Below are 16,593 nucleotides of genomic sequence, written 5' to 3' on the forward strand. Positions count from 1 at the left end.
CATTAATCTAGATTGAACGTAAGTAAACTGAATTTACACTAACCTCTTATATACATACACGTAAGTAAACTGAATTTATACTAACCTAGATTGAACGTAAGTAAACTGAATTTACATTAACCTAGATTGAACATAAGTAAACTAAATTTACATTAACCTAAATTGAACATAAGTAAACTTAATTTACATTGAACATAAGTAAACTAAATTTAAATTAACCTAAATTGAACATAAGTAAACTTAATTTACATTAACCTAGATTGAACATAAGTAAACTGAATTTACACTAACCTAAATTGAACATATCTTATACCAAAACAAACAATAATAAACAAATAGAAACTCATCGAAAATGAAATTCATGAAATTCACTAACCTTTATGAATATAGTACAGATCAATAACAAAGATGTTGATTCAGATATTGGTTGCACATCTATGGTGATTTGTGGATGAAAGGGGGTAAGGGTTCAGAATGATCATAAAAATGGGTTTTTAAAAATTTACATGAAGAGAGCAATTTTGGTATTATTGTAAAATTTTAAATAAATTTGGGTGTAACTTATTTTTTTTTGGGGTGTGACTAGCACCAATTGGTTTTACACAAGAAAAAAAATTGCGACTAAGGACAAATTAATTACGAATTTTTAAAGCGCCAAAAACTCAAAGAATAAAACAACATAAATCTCGATCTAAAAATCAAATTTTGAGATAATTATTTGTAGAGAGAGATATATAAAAATACATAAAAAGGATTGCATTTCAAAGACTTTTTAATTTATTTTTATTTTTTAACCAATACATGCAAAATTGCAATTTTGTTCCGAATAAAGCGTATACTCATGATTCAAATCACTACAAGAAAAACTGTTATTTGCCGGAGACATATGTGAGGGGCATCAATCCCTAGGAAATTTGTCAGGGGGTAGAGACACGGGTACGCCTGAGAAAATATATTTTAAGAGATTTGGGTATGACAAGGGTTAAGACGAGGGTTAACCCTTGGAAAACATACTTGAACCTCTGAGAAATTTGAGGCAGAAAACCTCCCTCCATTTCAAATTTGTTTGAAACTGAGTGATGTAACACAACACATGGGTTGTCAGTGTTTTGCCAGGGCCTAAACCAGGGATTGCCCTCGGCAAATGGAGAGAGAATCTTTGCACCCATGAAAATGAAGAGATATTTGTTTGGTTGTTAAGTACTTGATTAGAAGCAACAGGCGGGGGTTTGTCCTAAAACTATTGTCACAAATCAAGACACTGCTATCAAAATGCAATGGCAAGGGTGTTTCCATAGGTTAATTAACATTACTGTATGTTACATTGAGAAGAAAAAAAAATATTGGAATTGAATCTCCAAATGTAGCATTCTCAAAGCAGCCACAAAAACCCTATAAAACGATGCTCACGGTAACACTGACTAAAGTAACACTCTCCATAGCGGTTTCAACTTAGGCTCTTCATCGGAGAAAACGGATCCAACGCATCTACTATCAACAAAGTAAAGAAGAAATTTTGTAGATGATAAAAAAGTCACTAAATCAACATTATAGGAAGAAAGGGTGATGCCAACAACAACAATAACAGCTCTTAGAGGCAGAGATTGCAAAAATTCCAAATCGTTACTTTTTGATTCTCTCCTTACTGAAGATGACTTTCTGAACCCAATGAAGGTTTGTATTGCTTCTGTCCTACTTTAATTCTTTGACTATATTTGTAATTGTTACTTAATTGTTTGTTTATTATTTTTAAGATATTCTTTGTAATTTATGGAGCAAGTGGATAACATCTTTGCTTAGTATCTCAAGCAGTATGGATATCAGGGACTTAAACTCTGTGGTGATAATGGGCATGAAGAAAAATTCCAACTTTACTTCCTTAATGATGAAAATTTGACCACACAGTTTGGTACAACCCGGTATCGTTTCTGCAAAACAAATAATTTTAGGATTGGCCAAACAATACGCTTCAAATTGATAATTTCAGATAATACAAAATGTCCTGTGTACAAAGTCAATCCTTCAGCTTCATCTTCTACTCCATCTTTTTAATGATCAAACCTTCTGTCAAAAATTCAGTTCAACTGCTGCTGCCATCTCAAATACTACAATCGATTCACCATCTCATGTTTTTTTTTTTTTTCCTTCATTAACTACTATCTTCATGATCTATCATTTACTATCTGTAACACAAGTACATTTTCATTTACCTAAACTATATTTATTTATCAATGCTAAGTTAATTTCAATGTTATGTCGTGTTATAACTTTTAGAAAATATTACGCAACTTTAAGGTAACATAAAACATACTCCCTCGTATTTAAATATAAGCAAATTTTACTTTTTAGGTTCATTCAATTAATGATGTATGTAGTCTATATTATGAACCATACACATCATTAATTGGATGAACCTAAAAAGTAAAATTTGTTTATATTTAAAAACAGAGGGAGTAATATAAATTAGAATATCTCCATCACCATTCAAACTATAACATCATTTAAATATCACATACATAATTGAAGATATCTTGAATTTTGACTTATGTTAAACATCATTCTATAGGATAAACATACAGCCTTCTTGTAGGGATTTCAAAATTAAACAAAATATTTGTACCACTGTGAATTTTTCTCTATCCTTTTCTTATGTGGTCGTGCTTAATTTTCTAGCATATCTATGCGCAAGTGGCTATGCAAATGCAATGAGTTTTGTTTTTAACATCAACAAAAGAGGTGGCATCACTTTCAATCATATTTTTTTGTTCATAATTCAAATCAATACAAAAAAACAGTTAAAAAACCTTAACTAAGTCTTCATTACCAAATTATGAAACTATTATGACTTAATAAACTTATTTAGCAATGAAAAAAATGTGAGTTTTGATCTTGTCCTAATAAGGTGAGTATAGTGAAGTACAAAGGCAGCAAGTTGTGACAAGGAATAAGAAAAATCAAATTGAAAAAGATAACCCATTTGAATCATTTTGGTGTGTTTTGATGGTACAACATATTTAATAAAACAGGATTTGGACAGGTAAGTCTATCTCCTAGCAGTGTATATTTGAAGAGTAACACTTAAAAATTAAAATATAAACATACAAGGGAAATGGTGGTCAAGAAAAATGGTAATTCAAATGAGAAAAACAAGTATTTGTAGCTGAGCAGTATTTTTCATATCACTGAAAAAAAATTGTCTGATGAAAATAGCAGCAACGGTTTACATCAAAAGAAAAGATAAAGACAACATTGTGTAGCATGCAAGAAATGGTATAATTTTCCAAATTGTGCATTTTTTTAGTAGTCACCTACCATGTGTAAAAGGACACAGCATCACAAATTATTCCATTATATATAATGTTAATGTGCTTGGTCCATACTTAAGTATTGATCAAACTATAGAGGAGATTAATAAGTGTAAGGGAAGGATTGAATTGACAGAAAAAATTCAATTGCTTAAGAGAATGGAGCCACGTTTTCTAGCAATTTTTTTGGTAGCTCTTTCATTTCCACTCTTTGTTCAGTCCTTGGTGCGTCATTACAATTTTAGTGTAAGTACACTTCTTATGCTCAATTTTTCAGATTCATTTTAAGTGAAAAACGTGACATTAGTTAATAAGAGAAAAAGTTGGCATAAAAGCATTATCAAAATAATGCTTCCTAAATTCCTATGCTACTGATAAAATATGATCACAATTTCACAAATCACCACTGGCTATGCATTTGTAGGATTTTCTTAACAAAAAAATAGGGACAAATAAAGGTGAAGTGGTGACAAATAGTGAGTATTCAAATAAACAGTTTAATTAAGTACTTATTCTTAAATTATCTAGTAATGATTATTAAAATAAGCTAAAAATATCTTCACGAGATGTCGTAAATTATCTTACATGTATTCTAAAATTAACGTAGATACTTACGTGATGAGATAAGTCCGAATAAACTCTAAATAAGCTTTTGCAAAGACCTCACGATTATCCTAATGCCTCGTTAATGAAATATCACCTCGGTGGCATGAGTTTGACCTTTATAACCTCAGAGGACGGAGTTCAAACTTTCTCAGGGACGATTGAAAAATGACCCATAATGTCACTTTAATTTATTAATAATAATTTGCCCCTTCCCCATATATTTTTTTTTAAAATAGGGAAACTAAATATTTTTCATGATGGTCAATGTGTGCAGGTGGTACTGAAGAATGAAACAAAGCTTTGCTCAACAAAATCTTTTGTCTCAGTCAATGGAAAATTCCCAGGCCCAACTCTGTATGCAAGGGAAGATGACACTCTAATAGTAAGGGTCACTAACCTTGTTCAACACAATGTTACAATCCATTGGTGAGAATTTCTTCTTCTTAACTTCAAAAAATAATTGGAAGTGAATTATTTTGACCTATGTAGCACCGACACTTCTGATTGAAGGTGTGTCTAGTGTTCAACATGTGTCTCACACAACACTGACATATACATTTAATTATTTTATTATATCAAACTATTACAAGTGTTACTGTCGTGTCCGATGTCCATACAAGTGCTTCATAAATTTTGATTTGATCAAACAGTTTTTTGGGCTTATTGACAGGCATGGAATCAAACAACTTAGGACTTGTTGGTCTGATGGGCCGGCATATGTCACACAATGCCCTATTCAGACAGGACAAAGCTTTGTTTACAACTTTACCATTACAGGTCAAAGAGGCACACTTCTATGGCATGCACATATCACTTGGCTAAGGGCTACAATGCATGGTGCTATTGTCATTTTGCCTAAAAGAGGCACTCCTTATCCATTTCCTAAACCTGACAAAGAAAAGATAATCATTCTAGGCAAGTTTTACAATTACCAAAATAGTATTTATTTCTTAAACCATAGAAATTAGAAGTTGTGCTTTATGATCATTTGTGTTAACCTTGATTTGTATGAGTTACAGGTGAATGGTGGAAATCAGATGTTGAAGCTGTGGTTAATCAGGCCACAAGTTCTGGTATGCCACCAAATATATCAGATGCTCATACCATCAACGGTCATCCAGGACCGGTTCCCGGTTGCATTTCTCAGGGTATAATTTACTACTTACATAACTAGTTTCTTATAATCTCACTATTTCTATAGTAGCAGTTGCGGCCACTTGAGATCGCATAAACATCAAAATCATCGATGTTGCGGCTCAGATCACTGTCAATGACTTATATAAAACCTTTTTCGAAATATTGATCTTTATCAACTTGTGCAGGTTACACACTACATGTTGAAAGCGGCAAGACCTATCTCCTACGCATTATAAACGCAGCTTTAAACGACGAACTATTCTTCAAAATTGCAGGCCATAAACTAATAGTTGTTGAAGCAGATGCATCATACCTTAAACCTTTCGAAATCGACACAATATTTCTAAGTCCAGGCCAAACCACAAATGTTCTTCTAACTGCAAACCAACCTATTGGCAAATACTTAATAGCAATAACACCTTTCATGGATGCACCTATTGGCTTTGACAATCTTTCTTCGATTGCTACGCTTCGTTACAAAGGAATACCACCTTATACTAAAACAATTTTAACAAACATTCCTCCACTTAATGCAACTCCAATAACAAAAACTTTCACTGATTCTCTTAGAAGCCTTAATTCTAAGACCTACCCTACAAGAGTTTCACTAACCATTGATCACTCTCTTTTATTTGCAATAACTGTTGGACTTAATCCATGTGATACATGCATAACTGATAACAAGCTTGTGTCTGCTATAAACAATATCACATTTTTAATGCCTACTGTATCACTTCTTCAAGCAAATTACTATAATATCAAAGGTGTTTTCACTGATGATTTTCCTTCTAAACCACCTATGGTTTTCGATTATACCGGCACGGATCAGCCGGCTAATCTTCACACTGATAATGGTACAAAGGTTTATAGATTGAATTTTAATTCAAGTGTTCAAATTGTTCTTCAAGGCACTGCAATGATAGCACCAGAAAATCATCCATTTCATTTGCATGGGTTCAATTTCTTTGTTGTTGGACAAGGATTAGGGAATTTTGATCCTGAAAAGGATCCTTTAAGGTTTAATCTTGTTGACCCTATTGAAAGAAACACATTGTCAGTGCCAAATAATGGATGGATTGCAATCAGATTCAGGGCAGATAACCCAGGTAGCAAAAAAAATCACTTTTTTTTTCTTTCTAACTTTTAAATTTTGATTTTTTTTACCTTCATTTTTTGTTCTGTTTGGGTAAACAACTTAATTAAGCACTTATAACACAAGCATTTAACATATAAGTACTTATATATAAGCACTTCTTATATATAAGCAATAAGCCATTCTGGAGAACTTATGAAATAAGCTGCAAACAACTTATGAACATGTAATAAGCTAATTTTGTAAGTTTTTCCAACTGTTTCAAAAATGTTTATATGAGTCGATAATAAGTTATCCGAAACATCATAAATTCTTCCAAACTCAAAGCTATGCTAAGTTAATAAAACATAAAATAGGTTACTAAATGTGGCAATGATATTATGCCATCCAAATAGTAAATCTTATGCTTTGATAACATCATCATATTATTTTCAAAAGAATTTTGTTAAAGTTTTCTTTTTTAAGAAATCAAAATGAAATTATATACCACACCAAGCCGTAGTTCCCAAGCACAAGGTGTGCCTAAGATACCACTAAAAGTTATGAGAGTTGAAGAATTTTGTTAAAGATTGGAATTTGGTATAAGCATAGTTTACACTACTATATGATTGTATATGTATTAAAGTCACATTTTGTAATCAACGTTTACTTTAGGGAAATGTTAATCGGTGCCCCGAAGGCACTGGTTAAGGAAACAAATATAGTAATATCGTGTTGGAACCTGTACAATCAACTCATTAAAAGTTTAAAAAGTATTACTTTTAATTTTAAATTTTCATTTTTTGGGTTCCTTAACCAGTGTCCCGAGGGCACCCGTTAACAAGACATTTTACTTTATTAGGATATTTATATTATTTTGTTAAACTCTTGTATATTGTTTGTAAACATTGAAGGTGTTTGGTTCCTGCATTGTCATTTAGAAGTACACACCACATGGGGACTTAAAATGGCATTCATAGTAGACAATGGAAGAGGCCCCAGTGAATCCATACTTCCACCACCAAAAGATCTTCCAATATGCTAGAGTTTTGTGATGAAAAAGATTTTATATGTTTGTTATTTTGGAAACAAGGAGAGTGTAGAGTACACTAGAGAAATGATTTCAGGAGTGATGAAGAAACATCAAATTGTTTGTGGTAATTTGTATTTGTTTGAGGAATCAATAAAAAATTTGCTCCACATATGTAGCAATTTAAGTTCTTTTTTTTTTTATGGAGTGTAGCAATTTAAGTTTAGGATCAAATGTTTTGTCAAGAAAAAAAAAAATTAGGATCAAATGTGATTTTTGATGGAAAAAAAATTTAATGCTTCTGTTTTTTCATAATCTATTGTTTGTGCTTGTTAAAAGCTCGAATTGATTAGTTGATCATTTAGAATGCATTTTTCTTTCAAAAAAAAAAAAAGCAATGCATTTTGAGCAAAAAAAGAAACGCGCCAGGTAGGGGTCGAACCTACGACCTTCCGCTTAGGAAACGGACGCTCTATCCACTGAGCTACAGGCGCTTGTTAATATTTCTTACACCCGTTAAGGTATATCAATTATTCTCATAACTAAGTTCAGAAATAGATCAAAACATGATTCTCTCTACGTGTATGTTGGGTTCAACGATGACAAAAATTGATTTTGAATGGACTTATTCTAAATAAAAGTGAATTTAAGGTCAAATAATTTATGTTTTTATACATTTATATAAAAGTGAGTTAAACTTTAAATTTGAGTGTCAAAATCAATTCTATAATCATAAGCTACATATCTCAATTTTCAGTAATATCAATTCTTGAGGCAAAAGCAATTTATTTAGAAGCAATGAAACATAGGAAAATCAATTATACACATTTAGAATCAATTTTGATCCCTTTATAAAAAGGATAAACCGATTTGGTCTACCCTATTTTATTTTCATATTTGCCCTCCAACTAACGATTTCCACCGATAAATTTCTACATCTATAAAAATTTATATCGATTTGGTTTAACCTATTTTGTTTCCATATTTACCCTCTAACTAACGGTTACCACAAATAAAGAACTATCAACCCTTCAATCGTGTCTCTTAAAAAAGAACATGTGCATACCAATCCCACGCTCGAGCAATTCTAAATAAGTGGCGTCGAATGTATGGATCAAATTATGTCATAATATTCTATCGTACTACATATTTTAATCCAACACATCAATTTTTCTGATAGTTTTTCTTAGTTTTCCTCTGCTTCTAGTGATGTGCATACAACACCACAAGTAATATAAAAAAAAAAAAAAAAAAAAAAACAGGAATCACTTTACCTCAATGGTTAGAGTTTCGTGTCGATAATGTGTTATGAAATAAAATAAATGACAAGAGCAAAAATAAAGAAGATGATCAAAGATAGAGAAGATAGGAGATTTTGTATTATTCTCTTTAAAAGTGTGCTTTTACACTAAAATATGAGTCTCATTTACAGGATACAAATGAGCAAATTAATGATCAAAGCAATTAAGGACCACTAATCATACATTCACTAGTGAGAATTATAGGAAGGTGAAAGACTTAAGGATGGACATCCATCAAATTTATTATTCATAACACACGTGTGTGTATATAATTGTGGTTTTATTGATAAAATGTAAATTTATTAATTTATAGATGGCCTCCGGCTATCACTACAATATTTGTGTATAACTTCATGTCATGATTCAGTGCAACAATGGAAGAAGTATTGACAATCTTTTCATCAGCCAAGCTACGTTCACACATGTCAAGTGCATCGCTAGCATAATTGACAGCCATGCTTATCATTTCCGGATCCTCACGCAATGCACCTTGTACCTCGATAACCACCGTATTGTAATCATCCCCACATTCTTTGATGGGTTGAGAAGAAGGATATTTGTTCATAATCTCTTTAACTTGTTGTTGGGATTTTACTGCCTTCTCTATTGCCACAATCTTTAAAAATGACCTGCAAAAAGTTAGATAATCTTCGATCAAAGTAATTTGAGGGTAAGCTTCTATAAGTTTGAGACAACGTTGTTCAAAGTCTTTTTGACCAGATTCTTTGCATATACGTTCGTACAACTTAGGGCTTGGTGTTGGTGAAAGGGCATGACAAATAAAGATCATTGAAATAATGATAAAAAAGGATAAGTATGTTGAAGGTGCCATTTCTATTTTGTTAATTATAATATGAACAGTCGTTAATTTATAGGAAAACTCTACCACGACATCTCTCAAAAAAAAAAAACCGTTCTTTTCAAAAAAAGGATTATGCTGGATCCAGCGAAAAAAAACTTCCCAAAACTACCATATTGGTTTTTTTTTTTTTTTTTTAAGGGAAAAACTACCATATTGGTTGTTGACCCATGAATTGTACCAAATTAGTTTTGAAAGTTGTCTAATGTGTATTATAAGCACAATTCTAAAAATAAGGGCACACATTTTCATGAAATTTTGCGATTTTGTTTCTCGCAATATATAACAATGCCCTTAAAAACACTAAAAATATATATTTTCAAAAATATTTGTTTTGAAGAAAAACTAAAAACAATAATAATAAAAAATTGAAAAAAATGCTTTTTCCTCCGCCATAAAAGGACCTCCAAGGGATTATTTTTTATTTGGCACGCAACTATACGGTTAATTTAGAAGATTCACAATGATTTTATTTTTTCTCAAAAAGAAGGTTGTTGTCCGATGTTGATTCAATTAAGAGTATTTCTTGACAATGACATTTGGGTAAGAGGAGTGATATTTGAACAACCCTTTATTGGGACAACTTCTTAGACAACCATCATATACAAACAAATTTAGATATTGGTACAAAAATCAAAGCAATAGAGAGAAAATAAAAATATAATGTGAGTATGAGAGAAAAAGTTGTCACATCAGTTGTCAAAAAATGATTGTTCAAATATCATTTCTCTTTGAGTAAACATTCATGTGTACCGTTCTTTTTAGTGAGTGGTTTGTGAACTTGATGGATTGTATGATTAGGTAGACATCTTGTTTGTTGTTTAATTTTTTTGGTTGTGGGGGTGTAATGTTAACCGTTGTCTTTTTCAATAAAATCTTTGTTATGCAAAAGAATATAAATTTTAAGTGTGAAAAATTAATTTGTGCCCTAAGAAACTAAAGATATAAACATTTTTGTTGAAAATTGTGCATTCAATATTCTAGAAATTTAAAATCTTATCTTTTCAAGACAAAAATTATGATTTAATTCTATTTTTATATTCTTAACTTATGTCTTAAGGGCACACGTTAACATTACCCTATTATAAATAGTTGTACTTATTCGTAATTTTTTCATGCAAATATTATTTTCACATTTTTATAAAGATAAAGTTATTTTTCATATTTGTCTTCGTGAAAACTGATCATTCACATACTACACTAGTTTCTATAATTTCTAAAACATGTCGCTAACATTTCCAAATTGATAGTAATAACTTAACCAAACTTCCTTAAAGAAAAAAACTTAACCAAACATTTTTTTTAAAATAACTTAACATAAGTACTTTTATGAAGTTTTTATTTGTTCATGAAATTCGAGTTATTCGATTAAGGTCTAACAAACAATTTAACTGTGTAAATAAGACTCTGTAAAAAAAATATTGTGTAAATAAGACATTAAATCCACTGAATCTATTTTTAAAATTTTATTTTGGGGTTATGAGGATAATAGAAAAATCTCGTGGATTAAATGGGAATCAATTTGTACTTCAAAGGAGGATGGAGGGTTTGGGGTAAGGAGGGTCGGTGCGTTTAATTTATCTTTGTTGGATAAGTGGTGTTGGAAGATGTTGATTGATAGGGATGGTTTGTGGTATCGAGTTTTGAAAGCTCGTTATGGTGAGGAGGGGGCGCGGTTGAGAGAGGGTGATGGGCATAGTTCACCTTGGTGGCGGTCTTTGTGTAGGGTTAGAGAAGGGATTGGTGAGGGTGTGGGAAGTTGGTTTGAAAGTAACACTCGGAGGATGGTTGGTGATGGGAAAAATACTTTATTTTGGCATGATATTTGGACGGGGGAAATTCCGTTAAAAGTGAAATTTCCTCGCCTTTTTGAGTTGTCAGTGGTTAAGGAGTGCTCGGTGGACGAGATGTTGAGGGTGATGGGGGCGGATGGTGGGTGGGAGAGGTTGTGGCGTCGTCGTTTACGGGCGTGGGAGGAGGAGAGTGTGAGGGAGTGTTCTATGTTATTACGTAACATTGTTTTGCAGGAAAATATCAGTGATGACTAGCGTTGGTTGCTTGATCCTTCTCATGGGTATTCGGTGCGGGGAGCTTACCGTTTTCTCACTAATTCAGGCGAGTTGGTGGATCAGATGTTAGTTGATGACATTTGGCATAAACAAATTCCCTCAAAGGTGTCTCTGATGGTTTGGCGTCTTCTTCGCGACAGACTTCCCACTAAGGACAACTTGGTGAGGCAGCAGGTTCTTCATATTGATGGTGCAGCTTGTGTTTCAGGTTGTGGGCATTTGGAAACAGCATCCCACCTGTTTGTAACTTGGAACATTTTAGCTCTCTTTGGTTTCATGTTTGGTCTTGGTTGGGCATTAATTTTGTACCTTCAGGTGATCTTCGTCAACATTTTATTCAGTTTACAAAGATGGCGGGAATGCCTAGATCAACTCATTTGTTTTTCAGGATTATTTGGTTTGCCTATGTTTGGGTTCTCTGGAAGGAAAGGAATGATCGTGTCTTCCAAAATACGACTTCTGATCTTTCAACTCTAATGGCAAAGGCCAAACTAAACTCTTACTTATGGTTGAAATCAAAACAGGGACTATTTAGCTACAGTTATCATGACTGGTGGAATCATCCTCTCCTTTGTATGGGTGTCCAGTTGTATTAGTCTTTCTCTGTTTTGTTTTATTTTTTGGGAGGTGCTGCCTTGTTAGGTACCTTGTTCTTGTATATACTCTTGGGTAGTCTGTCTTTTGCACGCCTTGTGCAGGATAAACCATGTTGTTAATATCATATCTCATTTTAGTTTGTTTAAAGAAAAAGACATTAAATCCACTCTACCATATATAATCAACGTACAAACATTTTGATTGAGATGATAGTCGTTTTTGTTTTAGACGAAAGGAGAATATATTAAATAAAAATAAGATTATACAGAGATTGGGGGACATTAGACCTGACCCAGGTTTAAATGAGAATACATCGTGTTAATCCATGGAGCATCCCTAATCAATCCTAACAAACAAACATTCCTCACGGGCCTAACCTAGCGAACCCGTGTACGAGCGCGAAACCAAGTTACAAAAAAAGATGAAGAGTGTGTGAATGTATGGATAAAAAGGGTTATAAAATGGCGAATGGATCGACCGCCAACACGGTTTCAAGATCCACGTACCAGAAACCCCATGAAGAAAGCAGCAGGCACAGTAGCTCTTTCGAGTATAACATTCCACAGTCACAGGGACTGAGACGAAAAGGAAGACGGTACCAGAATGCAGGCTGAACTGAAGACTTAAGACCTGCTGATCTCAACAGACCTGAAACATCACATAATCAATCACAGAACCACCAACACACCGGTTTCAAGTAGCGCTTGAGCCCAGATCGTGGAATCAAAAACATTAAGGGTGCCTTAATTTTGGATGGAAATGATAGAGCGGAGGAGATAATTATCTTAGATTTATTTTGTTTGGTTCAATTATTTGAAGATGATGAGAGAGGAAGATAACTTAGCGAAGTCTCTTCTAAGTCAATTTACCATATACAAAAGATTCTATAATTTTTGTAAAAAAAAAAATCTATAATTTCTTCCATCCTCTCTGTTAAATAAAAATTGCTTTAATTTACATTTTTTTTTATATGCAAAATTTGTAATACTCATTTTGATCTCTAACTTTTCTCAATTTTTATTTTATTTTGATCTCTATATGTGTAACGATTAACCATAATAATTCTTCACTGTATCGAAATTTTAAAATAGTGTATGATTGCGCATTATGGTCCCTTTTAGATTAAACTTATTTTGAACTTATGCAAAACAACTTATACAAATAAATAAGCTATTATGTATTATTTATGAGTTTATATATGTATTTATGAAAAAAAATACAAAGAAACAATTTTTGTTGGTGAGAACTTATAAAATTAAAATAAAAGATTATTTATTTGCATAAGTCTAAAATAAGCATAATTCAAACGTGTCATATGTTAGTTAAAATAGACCCTTACGTTAAAATACTTTATTAATATTGTCATTTCAATCTCTCAAAAAAATTACTTATTAATATATTGGTTTTTATAAATACTTATTTACTATTGTAACAACATATTTATGAAAAGAGTTAATATCAAAATTGATAAATTATTTTAACTAACGAATTGCACAATAAACAATTATTTTGAAATCTCAATACATTAAAAAACAAAACAACTGTGACTACTCTTTGCACCAAGGATCAAAATCTTATTTCCCTTAATTTAAAAACACAACCACCCTCACACAAGACATGAAAGAGAAAATTGGACAGGAATACAAACATGCACAAAAGCACCACCTCCACTAACACCACTACTACGCACACCAAAAGTTAAAAATAAAAATAAAAAATGCAAGTTGGGGTTTTATTCAATAAATGTGAATTTATAGATGGCCTCCGGCTATGACTACAATATCTGTATACAACATCATCTCATGATTCAATGCAGCAATGGAAGAAGTATTAACAATCTTTTCGTTAGCCAAGCTACGTTCACACATGTCAAGTGCATCGCTAGCATATTTGACAGCCAAGCTTATCATTTCCGGATCCTCGCGCAATGCACCTTGTACCTCGCTAACCACCGTATTGTAATCATCACCGCATTCTTTGATAGGTTGAGAAGAAGGATATTTTTTCACAATTTCTTTGACTCGATGTTGGGATTTTATTGCCTTCTTTATTGCCACAGTCTTTAAAAAGGACCTGCAAAAGGTTAGATAATCTTTGATCAAGGTAATTTTAGGGTAAGCTTCTATAAGTTTGAGACAACGTTGTTCGAATTCTTTCTGACGAGGTTCTTTACATACACTTTTGTACAACTTGGGGCTTGGTGTTGGTAGTGAAATGGCATGGGAAATAAAGATCATTGAAATAACGAGCAAAACGGATAAACAAGCTGAAGGTGCCATTTCTCTTTTGTTAATTATAATGAACTATAGAACTTACTTTATGGTTCTTAATTTATAGGCAAATTTTACATGTCATCTCAAAAATGACGGTTTTAAAACCGTTCTTTTTAACAAAAGAATACTAAAGAGTAAAGACAGTTTTTTGCGTAAATCGAGTCAAGCAAATCCACCAGCCATTAATACTCTTTGTTCTTTTTTGTTGACCCGACTCAATTCACACCAGTATTGATATGCTGTATTTTTCAAAAAATTGCCATTTCATTCAATTTTCACAAATCACGAGATATTAATGGTTGTCATTTCCTATATATACATATACTCCGATTGATGAATTTCTTATGTATAAGATCTATAAACGTGATCTTCAATTATCCTCGTGAGAATAGTTTAATTGCAATATCTAATATTCCCTCCGTCCTAAATTGTATGTCACTTTAAAAAAATATTTGTCTCAAATTGTATGTCATTTTAGAATACCAATGAAACATTAATGTTACTTTTCCTATTATATCTTTAACTATTTATTACTCTTTCTTTTTTCAAATCTTTCATTTATCTTTCTCATATCATTTATTAAGGATAATTTTGTAAAACAACTCATAATATCTTTTTCCCATACAATATTGATTAATATGTGTGAAATGCCCAAAACGTCATACAATTTGGGACGGAGTGAGTAAATGAAGTTTAAATTTTGGATTCCCCATTTATTTATTTTTAAAAGGTGGATTTTTAATCACCAATCTCCTTGACAGAAAAAAAAAAATTCATCTCCAATTTTAATTTTTAATTTTTTTGGTGTGTTGTCATCTTCAACTTTAAAATCAGGGCCGTTCCTACGAATCTAGAGGCTCGACTCTGTAAGTGAAAAGAGGGCCGTAATAAAATAAAAATATTTTTTTTAAAAGAACAATGTTTTATTTAAATTTTTTAAAAGATAAATATTTTTTAAAAAAGAACAATATTTTTTGGTGTGTTTGATTTGAATGATGAGATCTGAATATGAATATTCCTAATATATGTGTATTTAATCAGAATCTGTAAATTAAATTTTCTTTATTTTTTATGTTGGTTTTGAGTTTTATCTGAGTGTGTGATTAAACTTTTGTTAGTTAATTTACTTGTTTACATTACCGATTTTCAATTTGAAATGGATTGAAGGGTAATTTTTTAATGTGTTTAGCATACTGTTAAAGAAAAACAGATTTACATGAGATTAAATGTTGGATTTTGAATGATGAAAATGATGGTGGTGATGAATTTTGCCTAGATGAAGGTGATGACCTTTTTATTATTTTTTTGGGTTTAAAAGAGTATAAAGATAAAAGATGGATGACGATCTTGACCAAAAAAGAAAAAAAGATGGATGAAGGTGATGAAGAAATAGATGGAAGAAGATGAAGAAAAGGAAAAAAAATCATGTGTTTGTGGTCCATTTTAAGATTCAATGGTCTTGCCAAGGGTCTATTTTGTTTGAAAATGATCGAATGGCTAAAATTAAAAAAATTATTAAGGTTTATGGTGGACAACTCTTAAGGTTGATCCACTATAGACATTTGAGGTTAAAGTTAACGGTTAGTGATCAATTTGACTAATGGAGGTTAACTTGAAGGACCAAAACGTTGATTTTACGAGTTATGGGACCAAAATGAAAACAAACAATTACTTAGGGGACCAAAAGTCCAATTAAGCCTATATTTCATGTTATTAGGTAAAGTTTGATTCGACGCAATACCTACACGGAAATCAGGGCTTACATGGGTATACCAAATGAAAAATCTAGTTTGACCGATCCATGATCTTTTTCGTGTTCAATTATATTTTACGTTAGTGTTTTTTGTTCTTGAATTATCTTGTTGAAATTGTTATGTTTAATTCATGTTGTTTTTGTAGAATTTAATTTAATGGGAGATTTTTCTGTTTTGTGTGTTTTGAATACATTCAGATTATATAATCAGAAACACACCCCTTACCAAAGCACAAGTTTTTACACGGTACGAGAAAACTTCAAATTATATAATATGAATTAATTAACTGCTTGTTTTAGATTATATAATCTTAACTGTATCAAGATTGGGAACAATGGCGTGGTCAACATGGTTCGGTCGGTGGCTGGTTTGTTTCATTCAAGTTGGTCATTTTTACACATGTCATTGATTGTCGTTATAGTTGATGCTTTGTAATGTGGCTATAAAAAATCATTCATCATTTCAAGTTGATCCTTTTAACACCTCAAAAATACCAAAATACTTGCAAACGATAGTTAACTACCGTTTCAAATGCACTTTACTACCATTGAATCTTTCTTTCTCGTTGGGGACGGAACAATAATCAACAA

At 31.9% G+C, this 16,593-nt stretch overlaps 1 protein-coding gene and 1 non-coding gene across 2 annotated transcripts; one reads left to right on the forward strand and one right to left on the reverse strand.

The window, feature by feature from the left end:
* Positions 1–3,366: 3,366 nt before the first annotated feature.
* On the forward strand, positions 3,367–7,347 carry LOC11406707 (laccase-4). Its single transcript, XM_024785149.2, has 6 exons — positions 3,367–3,551; positions 4,186–4,337; positions 4,582–4,826; positions 4,931–5,059; positions 5,234–6,154; positions 7,035–7,347. Exons 1-6 carry the CDS (start codon positions 3,465–3,467, stop codon positions 7,163–7,165), a joined length of 1,665 nt encoding a protein of 554 aa, XP_024640917.1. The 5' UTR covers positions 3,367–3,464; the 3' UTR covers positions 7,166–7,347.
* Positions 7,348–7,571: 224 nt separating this feature from the next.
* On the reverse strand, positions 7,572–7,644 carry TRNAR-CCU (transfer RNA arginine (anticodon CCU)). Its single transcript has one exon. It is a non-coding gene; the product is annotated as a tRNA-Arg (tRNA).
* Between the last annotated feature and the right edge of the window lie 8,949 nt (positions 7,645–16,593).

This window comes from Medicago truncatula, chromosome 5, assembly GCF_003473485.1.
Source record: "Medicago truncatula cultivar Jemalong A17 chromosome 5, MtrunA17r5.0-ANR, whole genome shotgun sequence".
In the NCBI taxonomy this organism is placed as follows: Eukaryota; Viridiplantae; Streptophyta; class Magnoliopsida; order Fabales; family Fabaceae; genus Medicago; species Medicago truncatula.

Bases quoted from the DNA above. Each gene is read 5' to 3' on its own strand.
- LOC11406707 (XM_024785149.2), top strand. From the start codon at position 3,465: ATGGAGCCACGTTTTCTAGCAATTTTTTTGGTAGCTCTTTCATTTCCA. The intron at 3,552-4,185 runs GTAAGTACACTT...CAATGTGTGCAG, and splicing joins TGCGTCATTACAATTTTAGT to GTGGTACTGAAGAATGAAAC. The intron at 4,827-4,930 runs GCAAGTTTTACA...TATGAGTTACAG, and splicing joins AGAAAAGATAATCATTCTAG to GTGAATGGTGGAAATCAGAT.